Source organism: Strongylocentrotus purpuratus, unplaced genomic scaffold (assembly GCF_000002235.5).
Source record: "Strongylocentrotus purpuratus isolate Spur 01 unplaced genomic scaffold, Spur_5.0 spur5_scaffold_16, whole genome shotgun sequence".
In the NCBI taxonomy this organism is placed as follows: domain Eukaryota; kingdom Metazoa; phylum Echinodermata; class Echinoidea; order Camarodonta; family Strongylocentrotidae; genus Strongylocentrotus; species Strongylocentrotus purpuratus.
Window position 1 is genome coordinate 11,315,600 of NW_022145601.1, and position 18,270 is coordinate 11,333,869.

The 18,270-nt window shown below is 38.1% G+C and overlaps 1 protein-coding gene across 1 annotated transcript; it reads left to right on the top strand.

The window, feature by feature from the left end:
* Window positions 1-2,599: 2,599 nt before the first annotated feature.
* LOC115924660 (serine/threonine-protein kinase TNNI3K-like) lies at window positions 2,600-5,383 on the top strand. Its single transcript, XM_030987370.1, has 3 exons — window positions 2,600-2,948; window positions 3,543-4,118; window positions 5,127-5,383. Exons 1-3 carry the CDS (start codon window positions 2,600-2,602, stop codon window positions 5,381-5,383), a joined length of 1,182 nt encoding a protein of 393 aa, XP_030843230.1.
* The last annotated feature ends 12,887 nt before the right edge of the window (window positions 5,384-18,270 follow it).

Below are 18,270 nucleotides of genomic sequence, written 5' to 3' on the forward strand. Positions count from 1 at the left end.
CAAGTGAGATCTGGCAGTCTTGTAAAGAATGTCTGATGTTCAGTCATGCATGCAGAGATTCAAATAAAAATGGTACATAAATGTACTGGGAGGATAACTCTATCAAGACATATCATAAAATCCACGATTAAATATTCATACTTCAAACAATACAACTTTTAAAAAGTGGGACATTTTTTTCTGACTCACTCTGTAGAGCTCTCAATGCTTCATCAGTTAAGGGTTTCATACACAAATAATTTTGGCAGAAAAAGAATAAATTGCTGAGATTATTACATGTATCATGCGTGTGTGTATTTGACAACAAAGTGAACGCTAATCAGTATACGCTCTTAGAATTAAGTTGCATGTAGGTAGCTTCTGGTTGTTTATAGAGAATTACCCGATCCTTGGCAATGATTTTAAAACTTCAGCGCCACAGGTTTTGACCATTCTAGGGGCAATTTACTTACAACAGATATATATTTCATACCATCAAGCAATACATATTGGGGGTGATATTCTGAAAACTTCAGACTTTCAGAATACTGAATTAGAGGTATGTTAAGGGTATTTTAACCCACAAATGAACCTTCAGCAACGACTTTCTCGGATCCAGTGGTCCAGTTTGTATATACAATTTGACATCGGCAAACCTAGGTTACTTTGTACAAAAGTTAAAATATCTGTGGGTGTTTGAGGTGATTTGAACCATGTGATATTTACGAGCTGGTCTACAAATTATTCTACACAGACCGATTTAATTGTTGATGTTTATGTGTGACCAATCCTTTCTCAACTTATATCTCAATCAAATAAATGAGACCAATACCAGACTAATCATCATAATAAAATATCCTCCTATTATAATGATCTAATTTCCCCTACCCGTATCATCCAAACCTATTTTCAAATTCAGGCAAAAACTCTTACCTCTGTAATCCTTTTCCTCTTGCTGGAAAATAAACATTTGCAATGTATCATACTTTCTAAATCCTGTTGAATATCTTTCATTGGAATGTATCTCCTGATTTGATCTGAAATTACAGAAAGAACCTTCAAATCTAAATGTGAATTAATCAACACAAGAACATCCATATTGTGTAAAGTACTATGACTTAAATAACAACTTCCATCCCACGTTAAACTCCAAGTATTTTCTATATCATAAGTAATATAAGTTTCTTGCAACATAACATCTGCATATTTATCCTTGCACTGAGAAAATATATGGGATCTTTCGTTCTTTTCCCTGATTCCTTTTTTTTCATTTAAGAAAAGGAAAGTACAAGAAAGGGATAGTTTGTCAAAGTCCATCACTATAACAATGATATATTCTGAACATTTTGGAAGACAGTAACACAAAAATCATGAAACATAATATTATTTTCTTAATGGTATACATAAATAAAGGTGATATGTATGTAGTTGCAGTCCACCGAAAAAGATCCTCGAAGAAAAATAGAAGTGAACTTTATTCTTGTAATACGTACTACGACAATTCAAATACAAAGACATCCACACCCAGACCAGACCAGACAACCGATAACATTATCCACAGAGGCCAACAATAAGTCAGTTTGAACTCTTTGGATTCAATGCGAAGTCGGTTTGCCAGTGTGACTGGGGTATTAATTATATCTCGAAAACCGACTTCAAATCGACCGATTCTCAGCGATTCGGGGCAATAGTGTGTTATAGTGTGTCCGGTCTGTTGTTTCTCTGGCATCTTCTGTCAGTTGAACCACACATGAATCAAAATTTGTCTTTTTTATTTTTAGAACTCATTCTCAAGATATAGGATGATAGTCCATTTTTTTTTAGTAAACAAAATTCTGAGAATGTATTCAAAATGAGAATTATGAAAGTAATACATTTTGAGCAAAGTGCATAATATATGTACATGGAGAAAGACGAATGACCAGCACTTTGTTAGCATCTCATAATGCTTATTATTGATGGAGATATACTGACAAATTTGGTTTATATTCTGCCACTTCTAGATCAATGAAGCGAGTACTCTACATCAGCAGGTTACAGAATTACACATGTAGAGTGTTTAAGAAAAGCGATGGTTGAGATTGTATTCATTTATTTTCCTCTGTCCTTTTCATCTTTCTCTCTTTTTCCTGTTTTCTCTCATATTTCTTAGTATTCGATGTGTTTGTTTGTGTGTGTGTTTATGTGCGTGGGGAAGGGGGGGGGGGCACGTCAACCTAGCACTGGTTATGAATGAGGCGTAATGAAATATTGATCCGCCATGTTCTTTTTCTTTCGCGCAAAATTAATCTGAAACCAGGTATAGTTCAGGCCAAAAGAAATACAGAGAAATTGCAAGGCAATAGGACTGTGTTGTTGCAATACGCAGCATAGTAATGTAGGCAGACCTCTACAGCTGAATACGGATCTGAATGCAAAGTTCAATTTATGTAATGCTTTCATATAATCACGCTTGAGTGTTCCTTCAGAAAAGACCAAATATCATCGGTACTACAGGGTACAGGCTAATTTAAACAGTAGTTCAATGTTACATTACAATAAGAAACATGATGTTTTGAGAGCACGGTGATATATTATCATCAAGAGAAAAACGTTGTGGGTGTGAATAATTGCGTTAAACATGGCGCTGTTTTCAGCAGCAGCAAAAGGAGACTTCCTGAAGATACAATCATTAATCGACTCGGAGGACAAGTCAGAGGATTCGGGAGGAGTTGATGTAAACTGCTCGGATAAGTCTGGCCAGACACTCCTTCACATTGCTTCGGAAAACGGACATTTGCAAACGGTTAAATGCCTTACCCATCATGGAGCAAAAGTGAATGTAGTCGATGCTAACCTACAGACATCGGTTCACTTATGCTCAATGAAAGGCCATCTTCATGTGGTAGAGCTGTTAGCGAACGAAGGAGCAGATCTTGATGTTGGTGACAAAGATGGGTTTACAGCTCTTCACATAGCATCAGTCGAAGGTCATGTTGACATTGTCAAATACCTTGTTAATAAAGGGGCAGACCTAGGGAGAATTGCTAATGATTACTGGACCCCTCTACACCTTGCTTTATACAGTGGCCATCTTGACATAGCAGAGTACCTTTTGACAGAAGGAGCCAATATTAACACGTGTGGTAAAGGTGGATGTACAGCACTACATGATGCATCACAAACTGGAAATATAGATGAAGTGAAATATCTAATCAGTCAAGGAGCAGAGCTGGATAGGAGTACCGACGATGGTAAGACCGCACTTAGTTTGGCTTCATTCAAGGGTCATCTTGATATCGTCAAATACCTTGTTTGTAAAGGGGCACAGCTTGACAAATGTGACAAAAAAGGCAGGACACCCTTGTCTTGTGCTTCTCAAAAAGGCCATTTTAAAGTCGTCAAGTATATCGTGAGCAAAGGAGCAGACATTACAAATGGTGATAAAGATGGGATAACAGCTCTTCATAGAGCATCATTCAAGGGTCATCTTGGTATTGTCAAATACCTTGTTAGTAAAGGGGCACAGCTTGACAAATGTGACAAAAACGACAGGACACCCTTGTTTTGTGCTTCTCAAAAAGGCCATCTCGAAGTCGTCCAGTATATCGTTAACAAAGGAGCAGGTATCGAAATTGGTGATAAATATGGGATAACTGCTCTTCACATAGCTTCACTCAAGGGTCATCTTGCTATTGTCAAATACCTTGTTAGGAAAGGTGCTGACCCGGGAAAACTTGCTAATGAAGAGGACCACTATGACTACCTTCGCAGTATTTTTGGTAGTGGGGCTTTACCTAGCTATATGCCCCCATACTCCCGAACATACGATCCATATCTTACCAGTCCACAAGACATCTCTCGCTCCTCGAGGAAGAGCATCAGAGAAGAGACAATGATTATAAGTCTCGACGAGTACAGCATCAAGGTTTTACTTTCACCAGAAGATGTGGACAGAGCCAAATATATCACAGCAGAAGCATTGACAACCGTTCCACATGACTTAAACCTGGAAAAAGACGAAGTTATCATCTCAGTTGGGCTCAAGCTATCCCCTCCTGGTCTTCAGTTTAAAACTCCGGTGGAAGTCACGGTCTCACATAGCGCTATTTTCACCAACCCAGACAAGGCAGAAATTATGCTATACACCCGAAGGACTGGTAAGATCTTCCTATTACCATATATCCAATATTTCGATATAAATTCCTTCCGTTTCTTTTATTTCTCTCTCTTTGTCTAATCTTCTTTAATTCGCTCTTAGATTAATATTGAATTGAAGGCGTATCGATATACATAAGACAAGCGTATGCTAAAAGTTGCCTTCTTCTTTGTATAAAAAAAACTGTTGAGATGTGGTAGTCTTGTGGATACTTCACCGGACTGCAGATCACAGAATTCATGTTCACGCGGCAGTCTCTGTAACAGGTCCATATCTACCACTGATTATTGTCGGTAATCAAACTTTGACCTGAACTTTCAAAGTGTGAGAGGTATCGCGATAAAATGATCTAGTGTACATTTCTCATTGTATTCAAATAAATAGGCGTTGACTGATTAAATTTAAGTGTATTCAATCAGTTAATGTTTTTTGGTCAAACAAAAGAAAAACGGAAGGGAAAGGGAAAATATGTTGTGGCAGTGTAAAGAGCCCCCTGACTGCCACGACAAACACACAGCAATTATGACAGAGATCTTCACACAAAATTAATCCTTCCTATACTATTCTTGGTATCATAATGACCTCACTTCAATGTTGATGTTCCTCTCAGAATGTTCTAATTCACTGAGTTTTACGTGATAATCATCTATTAGAATAGAAATTCGCTTTAAAAAAAAAGTTTCAGTCTTTGTGTTTGAATGACTTATAAGTCGCACAGTTCATACAGCCGCCATTTTCAAGATTCTTGTGGAAAGATCGAGGGGGATTATGAGAATGATTTAATGCATAAAACATTTTTAATAGCCAATCACCAAAAAGCAATTGACATGTTTTTACGTCATTGATCGTGAGTAAACAATGACCGTCCAACAAGGCTCCCCAGTAAACCCGCAAAACTTGCAGAAAAATACTTGCTTTCTTTAATTGTGAAAGAAAATCCAAGAGTATGACAGTTCACTGCGTAACAAAATTAACACGGTCCCTTATTTTTTTTTTTTTTTTTGGACAGAGTCTGATGAATTTGCAAGGATAGTTCCTGCTTCTGACAAAGCTGCCCGGTGTGTAGTCGCAAATAATCACCTTACTCTGTACTTAGACCATTTCTCGGAATGGTGGATTATCTCCTTAATCAGGAGATACTTCATCGGTAAACGGCTCATCTGTACGCCATACGTTCCCCTGTCAACATCCAGAGACGTCATGAACTACATCTTGCTCAATATTAAAGACGACATCTGCGGCATGAAAGAGGTAGATTTATCATGAATTAACAGTTCGGTATATTTATGGCGCCTGTTATGGGTATTAATCTTCTTTTTTTCTTCATTCAATTTCGCTTCAGAACTTCCTAATCTTGCACATAATAATAATTAAAAAAAAAGACATTTTGATAGCGCGACATATCCACCCAGAGGGTGCTCAAGGCGCTTACAATGATCGAGCTACATAATATACTTAAATACAATTTTACCTACAATACATTACACATTACACATAAAAAAAGGAAGAAGATGATATTAGTTAAAGTTGGCCATTAGATAAGTTTTCAGGCTGGCCTTGAAACTATCTACTGATTTACAGTCCTTAAGTGTGTTAGGGAGACTGTTCCACAATCGGGGAGCTGCTGAGGCAAATGTTCGGTCTCCCCATGATCGTCTGGTCTTAGGGATGATCAGAGTTGATGTATTGGCAGAACGCAGACCAGAACGACCAGGCTTGCGAAAGTTGAGTAGAGAAGAGATGTACTGTGGCGAGGAGAACTTCAAGGCACGGTATGTGATCAGAAGGATTTTGTAGGTGAGACGATGTTCAACAGGAAGCCAAAGCAGGGATTTAAGGACTGGAGTGATGTGGGCAAACTTGCGTGTATATGTCACGAGACGGGCAGCAGCATTCTGAACAAGCTGGAGCCTGTTAACTTGAGACATAGGGATGCCATAGAGTAAAGAGTTACAACAATCGATGTGGGATGTAACAAATGCATGCACAAGCTGCTCAGCCGCCTTTGTGGTGAGATACTTGCGAATAGCACGGAGATTGCGGAGACTGTGGATCGCAAGTTTAACACTTGGTGATACTTGCGACTCCATGGTCATATTGGAGTCAAAAATAACTCCAAGATTTCGAACTTTCTTCACTGGAGTAATTGATGAAGAACCAATATTCAGATAGGGGGTTACCGACTTGGCGAGTTGCTGCTTGGAACCCAGCATAACAACCTGAGATTTGTCGTCATTGAGCTTCAAGTAATTCTCCTTCATCCAATTCCTAATGTCACTTATACAGGCTTCAACACGAGCAATCCAGGCATCAACTTCCCCTTGTGTGGGAGAACACGAAAAGTATATCTGCGTGTCATCAGCATACATATGGTGCTTGAGATTATGCCTCTTGATGATATCATGAAGGGGAAGAGTGTAAATGTTGAAGAGTTGTGGCCCAAGTACCGATCCCTGGGGCACAGAGAAGCCAAGATGAACTGTCTTAGAGACAGCACTGCGTACACAAACCCTTTGCGATCTGTTTGAGAGATAAGATGTTAACCACTGGTGAGCCTGTCCACCAATGCCCATAGACTGAAGTCTCTCTAGGAGTATAACATGGTCGACCGTGTCAAATGCACTACTCAGATCGAGCAGAATTAGCCCAGTTACTTTTCCACTATCCATTTCGGTGAGGATATCATTTTGCACTCGTAAGAAGGCAGTCTCAACACTGTGTTTTTCTCTGTAGGCTGATTGGAAGTTGTTTTGAAGGTTATTGTCATTCTTGGTCATTCATTTTCGGTCTTTATCGAATTCATCATTTTGCTTCCAATTTCGTCTAAGCCAAATCACAAAAACAACAAATATTGAAAAATCACAGATATAATAATTTCGAACCAAATAAACGTTTTACATATTGAAGTAATTAATCAGTTCGAGATTCATACAAAATTCATCACCTATTTTTGTGGAGGTGTCGTGGTATATTCGTTCATTCACTTGACTCTGAATCCAAGGGTTGAGGGTTCGAATGCCAGCCCGGCGCTAACGTTTACGTTCATTGCCTTACTTGACTTACTTGACTTAGATGCATAGGGCGGTGTGCCCCCTCCCCTCGCTCCCCTACGAGAAATCATGCTCCAGTCTGATCTGTCCTGGGCTCGTCGCTCTGCCTCTTGTGTGGGTAATCCCACATCGCATTGAACCTGGTCCTTCCATCTCCTTGGAGGGCGTCCCCGTGTTCTGCGTCCATTAAAGTCATTCTGGAATGCTTGGTATGATAGGCGATGATGCGGCATGCGTAAAACATGGCCAAACCATTTCAAGCGACGTTTGGTTATTTCCTCGCATATGGTGCTTGGGACATTCAGTCTCTGCCTGATCTCCTCGTTCCTTATCTTGTCCATTAGGTGAATTCCAAGGATGGTCCGGTACCTCAAGTACCTCAAGCTTATTTCTATCCGACATTCGGAGAGTCCAGGATACTGCTCCATATGTGGCAATAGGGAAGATAAGTGCTCTGTATATCCTGACTTTGAGTCTCCTAGAAATATCTTGGTTGGACCAGATGGCACTTTTCAGTCTTCCGAATTCCCAAGCAGCCAGTCTTGTACGTCTCTTCACGTCCTCTTCTATGGAAGGAACTGTGCTGCCGAGAAAGACAAAATTTTCCACTTTCTCAATGTTGGTGTTGTTAAGTGAAATATCTTGTTGATCCTCTGTCATGACTTTGCATTTTGTTGCATTGATTTTCATACCCCATCTTCTACATGCCTTCTGCAGTTCATTTGTTGAGATTTGGAGGTTTTCAAATATGAGTTCCATAAGGGTGGTGTCATCTGCATATCTGATGTTGTTGATACGCATGTCACCCATCTGTATTCCACTATTTAGTTGTTGGATGTCCTTCATCACATATTTCAGGAATAGGTTGAAGAGGCTTGGAGAGAGGAGGCAGCCTTGTCTTACCCCAGTTATGACGTCAAACCATTCAGTTATCTTTCCATTCACCATAACAGAGCATTTGGTTTGTTTGTAAGGACTTGTCCACTCCAATGGAACGTAGACATTTCCAGAGAGCTTCTCGCCATATGGTATCAAATGCTGCTTTAAAGATACAATGTCCCTTTTGCAGCCAACATCAAATTCTGTAGAACTTTGCAGATATTATGAATAGGTCATGTATGTCTTATCTGTGAAATTTAAACGTTAGCAGTGTCCTAATATTCAAATTATGCAAGGAAACCCGTTTACTTGCTAGACTTCGCTGTCAGATACTATTGAGTGACTGACAGTTTTTTTTCTTCTTTGGTTATAACATACATAAAATGAGCTGTACAGGGTACATCAGCATTTTGTCTACATCAATAACCCACTTCTTGTAATGACCAAAATTAAAGTGATTTAATCGTTGCGAAGCATAAAACGTACGATCATTCGGGACAATGGTCTGAAAATCAAGACTATTACTTATTGGCTCTATAGCTCTTAAGTCGATTCGACAGCTAATAGTTGTACAGAAAGTGCGACCCAGAGAGCACTGATCCGCTTCGTTCGTAGAACGAGGCGTTTTGAGTGTTCCTACTATTTTTTTTTTTTGCACATATCGCACGACAACCAAATGCTCTAAAATGTTGATACCTACTTTGATAGAAAAATAAGGTTTTACAAAAAAAGGAAAAATACTAGAAGAGAAAAGGAAAGAAAGAGTAAAGACGGATTGAGGACGGTAAATCCCAAACAAGAGACTCTGAAGATCTGCCCCAGAATCCTCTCACCGGCACCAGAGTTGCCTAGGCCAATGATGGCCGAGAAGATTGCGCAATGTACCGTGCCGGTCTGGCAGGAAGGTGCCAATTGCGGTGAGGGGTTTTTCATGGACCAGTAGATCTGCGATTATATTATCAAAAAAAAAGAAAAAAGAGAAGAGTACGAATTTACAAATAGTAAAAAAAAAAAAGTGAAAGGCGTAAATATTCTAAAAAAGAATGAAACGCCGATAATACCAAACAACAACAACAATAGTCGTTATTGTCCAACTTAACGACATTTTCAAGCCCCCTTTTTTTAGGGAAGTTCTAACTTAGTATTATCTTTCAAATGCCGTTGGAACTTAACCTTTTCATTTTTTGTTTGCCTTCAAATGGGACATAGTACCTTTAAAGTCAACAAAGTTCAAGTGGATTGGTATTCTTCTTTCTCTGGCCTTTTCGATGATTTGTCTAACGACAAACACAGCATCTGTGGTGCCCCTACAACTTCTGAATCCACATTGTTCCTCAGTCAGATGATTCTCGATAGTTCCCTGTATTCTCATGAGGACCATTCTACAGAAAACTTTCCCGGGTATGGAGAGTAGAGTTATAGCTCTGTTGGATGGATCCAGCTTGTCTCCTTTCTTAAATACTGGAGTGATAAGACCCTTGCTCCAGTCTTCCGGGGTTACACCTTCCGACCATGCTGCAGTTATTATTTTGAGCAGGAGTTGTCTCATTGGTTTTCCACCAGCCTTTCAAGTTTCGGCAGCTATTTTGTCCCACCCGCAGGCCTTGTAGTTCTTCAATAGTTTTATTGCCGTCTCTACTTCTTTAATTGTGAAAGGTTCACTTGGGTTATCTGTAGGTTGTGGGTCAGGTATGGTCAGAAGAGCATTTTCGTCCCTTGGAAATTGCGTGTTAAGGTGAACGCTAAAATGTACTCCCCAGCATTTCAACACGTCTGCAGGAGCAGTCTTTAAGATGCCGTCCTTGTTCTTCACGGCAGGTTGCATTTTGTCTCTCTCACCAGATAGTTTCTTCACCTTCTTGAAGAGCTCATGGCTGTTGTTCGTTGCGTGAGCTAATTCCATCTCTTCCACCTCCGTGTCAAGAATTTTCTTCTTCCACTTCCTCACCTCATACTTACCTCATACTGCTTTATTGAGTTTTAAGTAGATTTTCTTGTTGCAGGCCGAGGGATTATTCATCATGAGGATTCTGGCTTTCCTCCTTTGTTCACAGGCCTTACAAACCTCCTCTGGGAGACCTTTAACTTGTCTCGACCTTTTGAAGCCTACAATTTCCTCTGAGATATTATTGGTTGTATCTCTGAATTTCTTCCACAGCTCATCCACATCTGTGTCCGGGAGCTGATCTAGTGGTTCAAAGGCACCTCCAATCCTGGCTTTGAATGCTTATACAATGTTAGAGTCATTAAATCTGCCCAAATCATAGCTTTTCGGGAGGCTCTTCATTCGCTTGGTCTTTGTGGGTGAGAACTTCACATTAGCCAATACTAGATTGTGGTCTGACCCAATGTCAGCTGAGCAGTACGATCTGCAGTTCTGGAACGTCTCTATATTTTCTAATTTGGTAATAATGAAGTCTATCTGGTTTCTGTAATGTCCACTTGGGGATTTCCATGTTTCCCTTCTACATTCTTTGTGTTGGAAGTAGGTGTTACACACTGCCATTCCGTGTAACATGCGGAACTCCAGAAGTTTCTCCCCTCTTCTGTTGATCTGACCTAATCCATACTTGCCCAAAGTTGGTGCCCATGGTCTGCTCCTACTTTTGCATTAAGGTCACCTATGACAATTGTGTTCTCCTTCCTAGGTACCTTCTGGATATGCAACTGGAGTGCATCATAGAAAAGGTCACTTTCTTGTTCACTATGTGCAGATGTAGGGGCGTAAACCTGAATGATATTCACGATCCCTTCTTTCATGTTGAATTTTGCTGTGACGTTCTTTGACAAGACATTAATCCACATTTGCCACCCAGGTGTATCCGAGAACCTGGCAAATGTTGGAGTATATTGCAGTGCCCTCTGGAAGAACAGAATTATTGCAATTGTTATTATTATTGTTGTCATTATCATTCTAATATAAACATTCAAATATGGATTCAATCTGTTCAACCTTTTGCAGGATACCATACGAGACTACAAGGTAGCCTTCCCTGGTGAGCAGTACTGTGTATATTGGAGACAAGGACCCCTATTTGTCAGACATCTGGAAAACGAAGACGAAGTGACAAAAAAGGTAAGAATCTCAATATAATTGTTACTGTTGTTTCTCCCGAAGGAAAATATCCTGACTAACAGAACTGGCTACCTGCGTAGTGGGCCATACTGCTACAGCTTACTCGAGATGACGCTAGATGGGATAATGCTGTAGTGCTTCTAGTACACTGGCTTTCATTAATACGTCACGCGGACCAATGCATGAAACTACTTTGCGGTTACTAATTGGTTCTCGTAATAATATTATTTTAGGAAGCTCGATTCAAACATGGGCCATAATTTATGGTATCACTTTTGAATTAAAATGAACCATGGTAAAGTTCCAATAACTTCGTAGGGTGTTAATATTGATGGTTATTTCTTTTACAATTTTAGGAACTTGCAGAATGTGCTTTCTTTGACATGACGACCAATCGGATGCCGTTCACTCTTCAGCAACGAGAAAAAGTAGTGTCCGGAGTTCTCGTCACTTTCATCTTAGAGCAAAAGATCACGAAGGATATCACATTCCAAGTATGGTACAATGGTAATGCCAAGAGCGTGATTTCTTGTTGGGGAGGGGAATAGATTAAAGACTTCCACTGGCAGTGCTGGCAGAGAAGATCGTATTTTGGGGCAGTTTCAGGAATGGTTATTTGCCCAAGCTTCGGACAAGCTGTGACAAAACCGATTTAACACAAACATTTTTCTTTTTAATGACTTGTGTAATAAAGACATGATATTATACGAATTTTAAAACGCATTTTTATTGATACCGGATGTATGCTCAGGAAAACAAAATTAAATTTTGTACCAGTTTTGTCGATCCTGGTATCATTTTTTTCATGTGAAAAGATTATACTACTGCTTGTACCACTGAATTTGACCCAACATAATTGAAATTTTGGTATTCCGTTGATATTGGGCCACCCTGTTTATGTCTATAGGCCTATATAAATAATAATTAAGACAATTATAATCGCTTCTAATCATGTTGATATAATGTATTCACAATTTAGATGTGCCGCATGAGAACCCAAGTGCCCAATCATCTCTGACAGGAACTGCATCGTCCAAAGGCAAAGCTGAACCACCTGATGTAGGACGGGGAACTCCCAAATGTAAGATTTAAAAAATATATAATAATATTATTTTTCCTTTTGATATGCAGGGCATCGTTTCACAAAACCCTCATGGGTACAAGTGAAATATGTAGGGTAAAAATAAACACGCATTAAATGGAATGTCGGCGAGCTTGTTATATGCAACAATGTCATAATTGTAAAGAGACGATTTGAACAAAATCGAAAAAATGACATTATATTTCTGCTATTCTGGTTCGATTCTGATTTGAATTTGAATGAACATTGTATTTTCAGCATCTCAGCTCCCCGTAGAGCAGACAAGAAGCGAGCATCATCTTGAAACGATAGGTTCAACATTACCTGAGTCTGCAGACACAAAGGGTAAGACTATGTCCTATCAGGAGCGGTCACGACTGGAGGAATACATATGATTTTTTTTTTTTTTTTTTTTTTTTTTTGGGGGGGGGGGGGGCAAGAGAAGGTGGTAGCAGGGGGTGGGGTCTTCTAGCATTCGTTTTCTACATGTGCTTCTTTTGGGGGAAGGGGGGGGGGAGGGGCATTAGAACCGCTTCTGCGGCCTATTTTCTTGTAATTGGCCTTTGTTTAAAATATCCTGTAATGTATTATCAATGTATTTCTAAACCGTATAATATTTACTCTTTCAATTGACAATTTGTCGCTACATGTTCCATGATTTTATCTCAATCATGTCACTAAACCAAATGAATTCAATATAATTTGAGGGGCAACATGCGGAAGATAACGGACCAGTCAGAGTTCTTTACAACTCAGGGCGAAGTCTGGTTTTAATCATTTTGTAAAAGCTTTTTTTACGTTGCTTTATTTCAGATAGAAGTAGTCCTACTGAAGTCCTTACAAGGCCTAGGCCATTAACTCCATCATCGATAGAGTCACCGTCATGTGAAGATTCCTACCAAGTCACACGTGAATTGGTAACAGAGACAGAGACAGTTGGTAAGGAGCTGAAAGATAAAGTCATGTTCTGGGCTCCGTAACAACACAAATGTCAATTGTACCTCCAAAAAATTAAGTTTATCTCCTCGATCAATCGTAAATTTAAGGTGACATTTGATGTTATGTTACAGATAGTAACGAACAAACACCCTTTTGACAAAACATCAATCTATATATGCTACACTTGTCCGATGTGTAAAAGTAGGTAGGCTACCTGAAATGGTTACTGGAACTTGAACGGGTTAATAATATATTAAGTACTTTGCAAGCACATATAATTGTGATATACGCTTATTTCCTTTACACGCTCTTATAAAGTATCCATAGTACCTCCTACGCTACAGCATGAGCTGCGTTGTCGGTTGAACAGAGAAAGCCCAGTTTTTGATGACTGGAGGGGTCTTGCCATTCAGATGGGACTTGCAGACTACATACAATCACTGGGGCAGTGCAAGAATCCGACTGAAGAACTACTCGTTCTTGCTGAGAGTCAAAAGAAGATTCAGAACCTTGGGGACCTGGCTAAGGCGTTCGAACGCATGAATCGTGGGGATTGTCAAGAGCTATGTGAGGACTATGCGTTTGAGAGAACAATGTGGAAGGCTCAAATGGAAGATGATGACACAGACACCAGTGATTAGAAAACAGACTTAATCTGTTCCATATCACCCTTTAATCCAGGGTCTATGGCTCGTTATTTGGACAACCTATCAAAACAGCACTTTATGGTTGTTGTAGTCCGCCACTAATAATTCAGCTATCTGTCATTTGGTTTAAAAACACAACAATTGGATTTGCTCGAAGAATAATAAAGGTATACTTTAAGGTCGTATTCCCCTGATTTATTCAAGCCATATTCAGGGTATAAAATTCATGTTTAAAAGAAAACTTAGAATGACAGACCTATTTCCTTTTTTAACCTGCTTTTATGGACAAAAGTCTGAATCCAGCGTCAGGTTTAAATACTAGCACAATTCGGACCTATAAAAGTGACTAAACATTAGTTAAAGAGAATATATGCATGTTTGTCGGATATATTATTCCCCAATATTGCGTAAACCTTATTCAATTTGGAGTACATTATACCTATTGTGTAGACGCTTACCCTCTTATTATCTGCTTCGCTGCATCAAGATTGCTTTTAAAAGAACGAAGAAGTGAGATTCACTGTTGGAATATTCATCGATTTTGAGAAAGCAATTTTGACACATTTAATCATAATACTACTAGCGAAGCTCTCTTATAATGCCACTCGAGGTTACCTCTTGCATGGTTTAAGGACTATCTCAGTAGCAGATCTCATATTGTTCAATGTAGTCAAACGTTATTTGAATGGAATAAGATAAGATGTGGTGTTCCACCAGGATCAGTACTAGGGCCAACTTTGTTTTTAACTATATAAATGATCTGCCATCATTAACAGATTATTTCAATTTATTGCTGTTATTTTTGCAAATGATTCTAACATAAGTCATACTTATCAAGCCGACCAGTACGAAATTAATGTGAATGAAGTAGTTTACAACACACAGAAAAACTGGCACATTGCTATAAACAAACTTCAACTAGTTCAATGAAACTTATATCATGTTCATCAGTAGTATGCGTAAAAACAGGTATAAATGGTAAACTGGAAATAGCTTGATAGGATATCAAGGAGGTTGATGTTGTCAATTATGATACACGTCTGCCATGGAATAGTCATATTCGTTATGTAAATCAGTGTATCAGGATTGCAACATTTCGTTCCTAGGCGTACTTTGACATTATCCATTATCATATAACACGTGGATAAAACCACACAAGTGTGGGGAAGCAACATAAGGTTAGCCTCTTAAGGAGCATATTGTATTCACAGAAAATGGCAGTTCGTGCTTTTTTCATTTAGAGAGTGAATTACTCATACAGCTCAACTACTTTCAGCTACCTGTCATTTGGTTTAAAAAACACTACCTTTGTATTTGCTCGAAGAATAATAAAGGTATACTCTAAGGTCCGTATTGCCCTGATTTATTTAAGCCATATTTAGGGTATAACAATCATGTTTAAAAGAAAACTTAGAATCACAGACCAATTTCATTTTTGAACTTGCTTTTATGGACAAAAGTCTGAATTCAGCGTCAGGTTTAAATATTTGTACAATTCGGGCCTATAAAAGTGACCAAACATAGGTCAAGGAAGAAATATGCATGTTTGTTGGGTAAATTATTACCCAATATTGCGTAAACGTTATTCAATTTGGAGTACATTATACCCATTATTGTGTAAACGCTTACCCTTTTGTAATATGCTTCGCTGTATCAATATAATAACATTGCTTGCTTTTACAAGAACAAAGCAGTGATATTCACTTTGAAATATTCATCGATTTTAAGAAAGCAACTTTGACACATTTAATCATTATTCACTAGCTAAACTCTATTATATGGCATTCGAGGTTTACCTCTTGCATGGTTTAAGGACTATCTCAGTAGCAGATCTCATATTGTTCAAAGTAGGCAAACGTATTTGAATGGAATAAGATACGATGTGGTGTTCCACCAGGATCAGTACTAGGGCCAACTCTGTTTTTATATGTATAATTGATCTGCCATCAGTAACTAATTATTTCGATTTGCGGCTGTTTGCCGATGATTCTAACATAATTTATACTTTTCCAGCTGACCAGGGCGAAATTTATGTGGATGAAGTAATGAGCAACACACAGAAAAATGGTTGCATTGCTAAAAAAAAAATCAATTGAATGAAAACGTATTTCATGTTGATAAGTAGAAAGAGGTATTAAATGGTAAACTGAACATAGCTGGAGAGGAAATCAAAGAGGTTGATGTTGCCACTTATGATACACGTCTGCCATGGAATAGTCATTATCGTTATGTAAATCAGTGTATCAGGATTGCATCATTTCGTTCCTAGGCGTACTTTGAGAGTATCCATTATCATATAAAACGTGGATAAAACCACACAGGTGTGGGGAATCAAAAAGGTTAGCCTATAAAGAAGCATATTGTATTCACAGAAAATAGCAGTTCGTGCTTTTTTTCATTTAGAGAGTGAATTACTCATACAGCTCAACTGCTTTCATTTTTGATCTGTTTAATAGAAGTTTGTCTCATATGTTGATATATAGTGTATAGAGTATATATATATTTATATATATATATATATATATATAGAGAGAGAGAGAGAGAGAGAGAGAGAGTATAGTTACTCCACAGGGCAAACAGAAGGTTAACAATTACGTCTGCCAAAATTTAGAACGACACATGGTCGATTTCCATTGTCTCTTGTGGTTAGTTACTTGATTACCTATTAATGTCAGATTATGTTACAACACATTTGTTGAACAAATCATGAATAAAAAGTCCATGCAAATAGTCTGTATGTGTACAACAATTATATTTAGTATTTTGTAAGACATTGTTAAAGTTATATATTTATATAGTATTGATTGCAATAGTACATTAATTTCTTTGTTTGTGTTTTGTTTTCTGAAAGTTACTTGTACAAAATACATTTTTGAGCTGTGCATAAGGCGTTACGGTCAACTAGCACATATGCTTTTATCCGCCCATTTTTACCGACCAATATTTTCGGTAATCATTATTCACTAGCTAAACTCTATTATATGGCATTCGAGGTTTACCTCTTGCATGGTTTAAGGACTATCTCAGTAGCAGATCTCATATTGTTCAAAGTAGGCAAACGTATTTGAATGGAATAAGATACGATATGGTATTCCACCAGGATCAGTACTAGGGCCAACTCTGTTTTTATATGTATAATTGATCTGCCATCAGTAACTAATTATTTCGATTTGCGGCTGTTTGCCGATGATTCTAACATAATTTATACTTTTCCAGCTGACCAGGGCGAAATTTATGTGGATGAAGTAATGAGCAACACACAGAAAAATGGTTGCATTGCTAAAAAAAAAATCAATTGAATGAAAACGTATTTCATGTTGATAAGTAGAAAGAGGTATTAAATGGTAAACTGAACATAGCTGGAGAGGAAATCAAAGAGGTTGATGTTGCCACTTATGATACACGTCTGCCATGGAATAGTCATTATCGTTATGTAAATCAGTGTATCAGGATTGCATCATTTCGTTCCTAGGCGTACTTTGAGAGTATCCATTATCATATAAAACGTGGATAAAACCACACAGGTGTGGGGAATCAAAAAGGTTAGCCTATAAAGAAGCATATTGTATTCACAGAAAATAGCAGTTCGTGCTTTTTTTCATTTAGAGAGTGAATTACTCATACAGCTCAACTGCTTTCATTTTTGATCTGTTTAATAGAAGTTTGTCTCATATGTTGATATATAGTGTATAGAGTATATATATATTTATATATATATATATATATATATAGAGAGAGAGAGAGAGAGAGAGAGAGTATAGTTACTCCACAGGGCAAACAGAAGGTTAACAATTACGTCTGCCAAAATTTAGAACGACACATGGTCGATTTCCATTGTCTCTTGTGGTTAGTTACTTGATTACCTATTAATGTCAGATTATGTTACAACACATTTGTTGAACAAATCATGAATAAAAAGTCCATGCAAATAGTCTGTATGTGTACAACAATTATATTTAGTATTTTGTAAGACATTGTTAAAGTTATATATTTATATAGTATTGATTGCAATAGTACATTAATTTCTTTGTTTGTGTTTTGTTTTCTGAAAGTTACTTGTACAAAATACATTTTTGAGCTGTGCATAAGGCGTTACGGTCAACTAGCACATATGCTTTTATCCGCCCATTTTTACCGACCAATATTTTCGGTAATCATTATTCACTAGCTAAACTCTATTATATGGCATTCGAGGTTTACCTCTTGCATGGTTTAAGGACTATCTCAGTAGCAGATCTCATATTGTTCAAAGTAGGCAAACGTATTTGAATGGAATAAGATACGATATGGTATTCCACCAGGATCAGTACTAGGGCCAACTCTGTTTTTATATGTATAATTGATCTGCCATCAGTAACTAATTATTTCGATTTGCGGCTGTTTGCCGATGATTCTAACATAATTTATACTTTTCCAGCTGATCAGGGCGAAATTTATGTGGATGAAGTAATGAGCAACACACAGAAAAATGGTTGCATTGC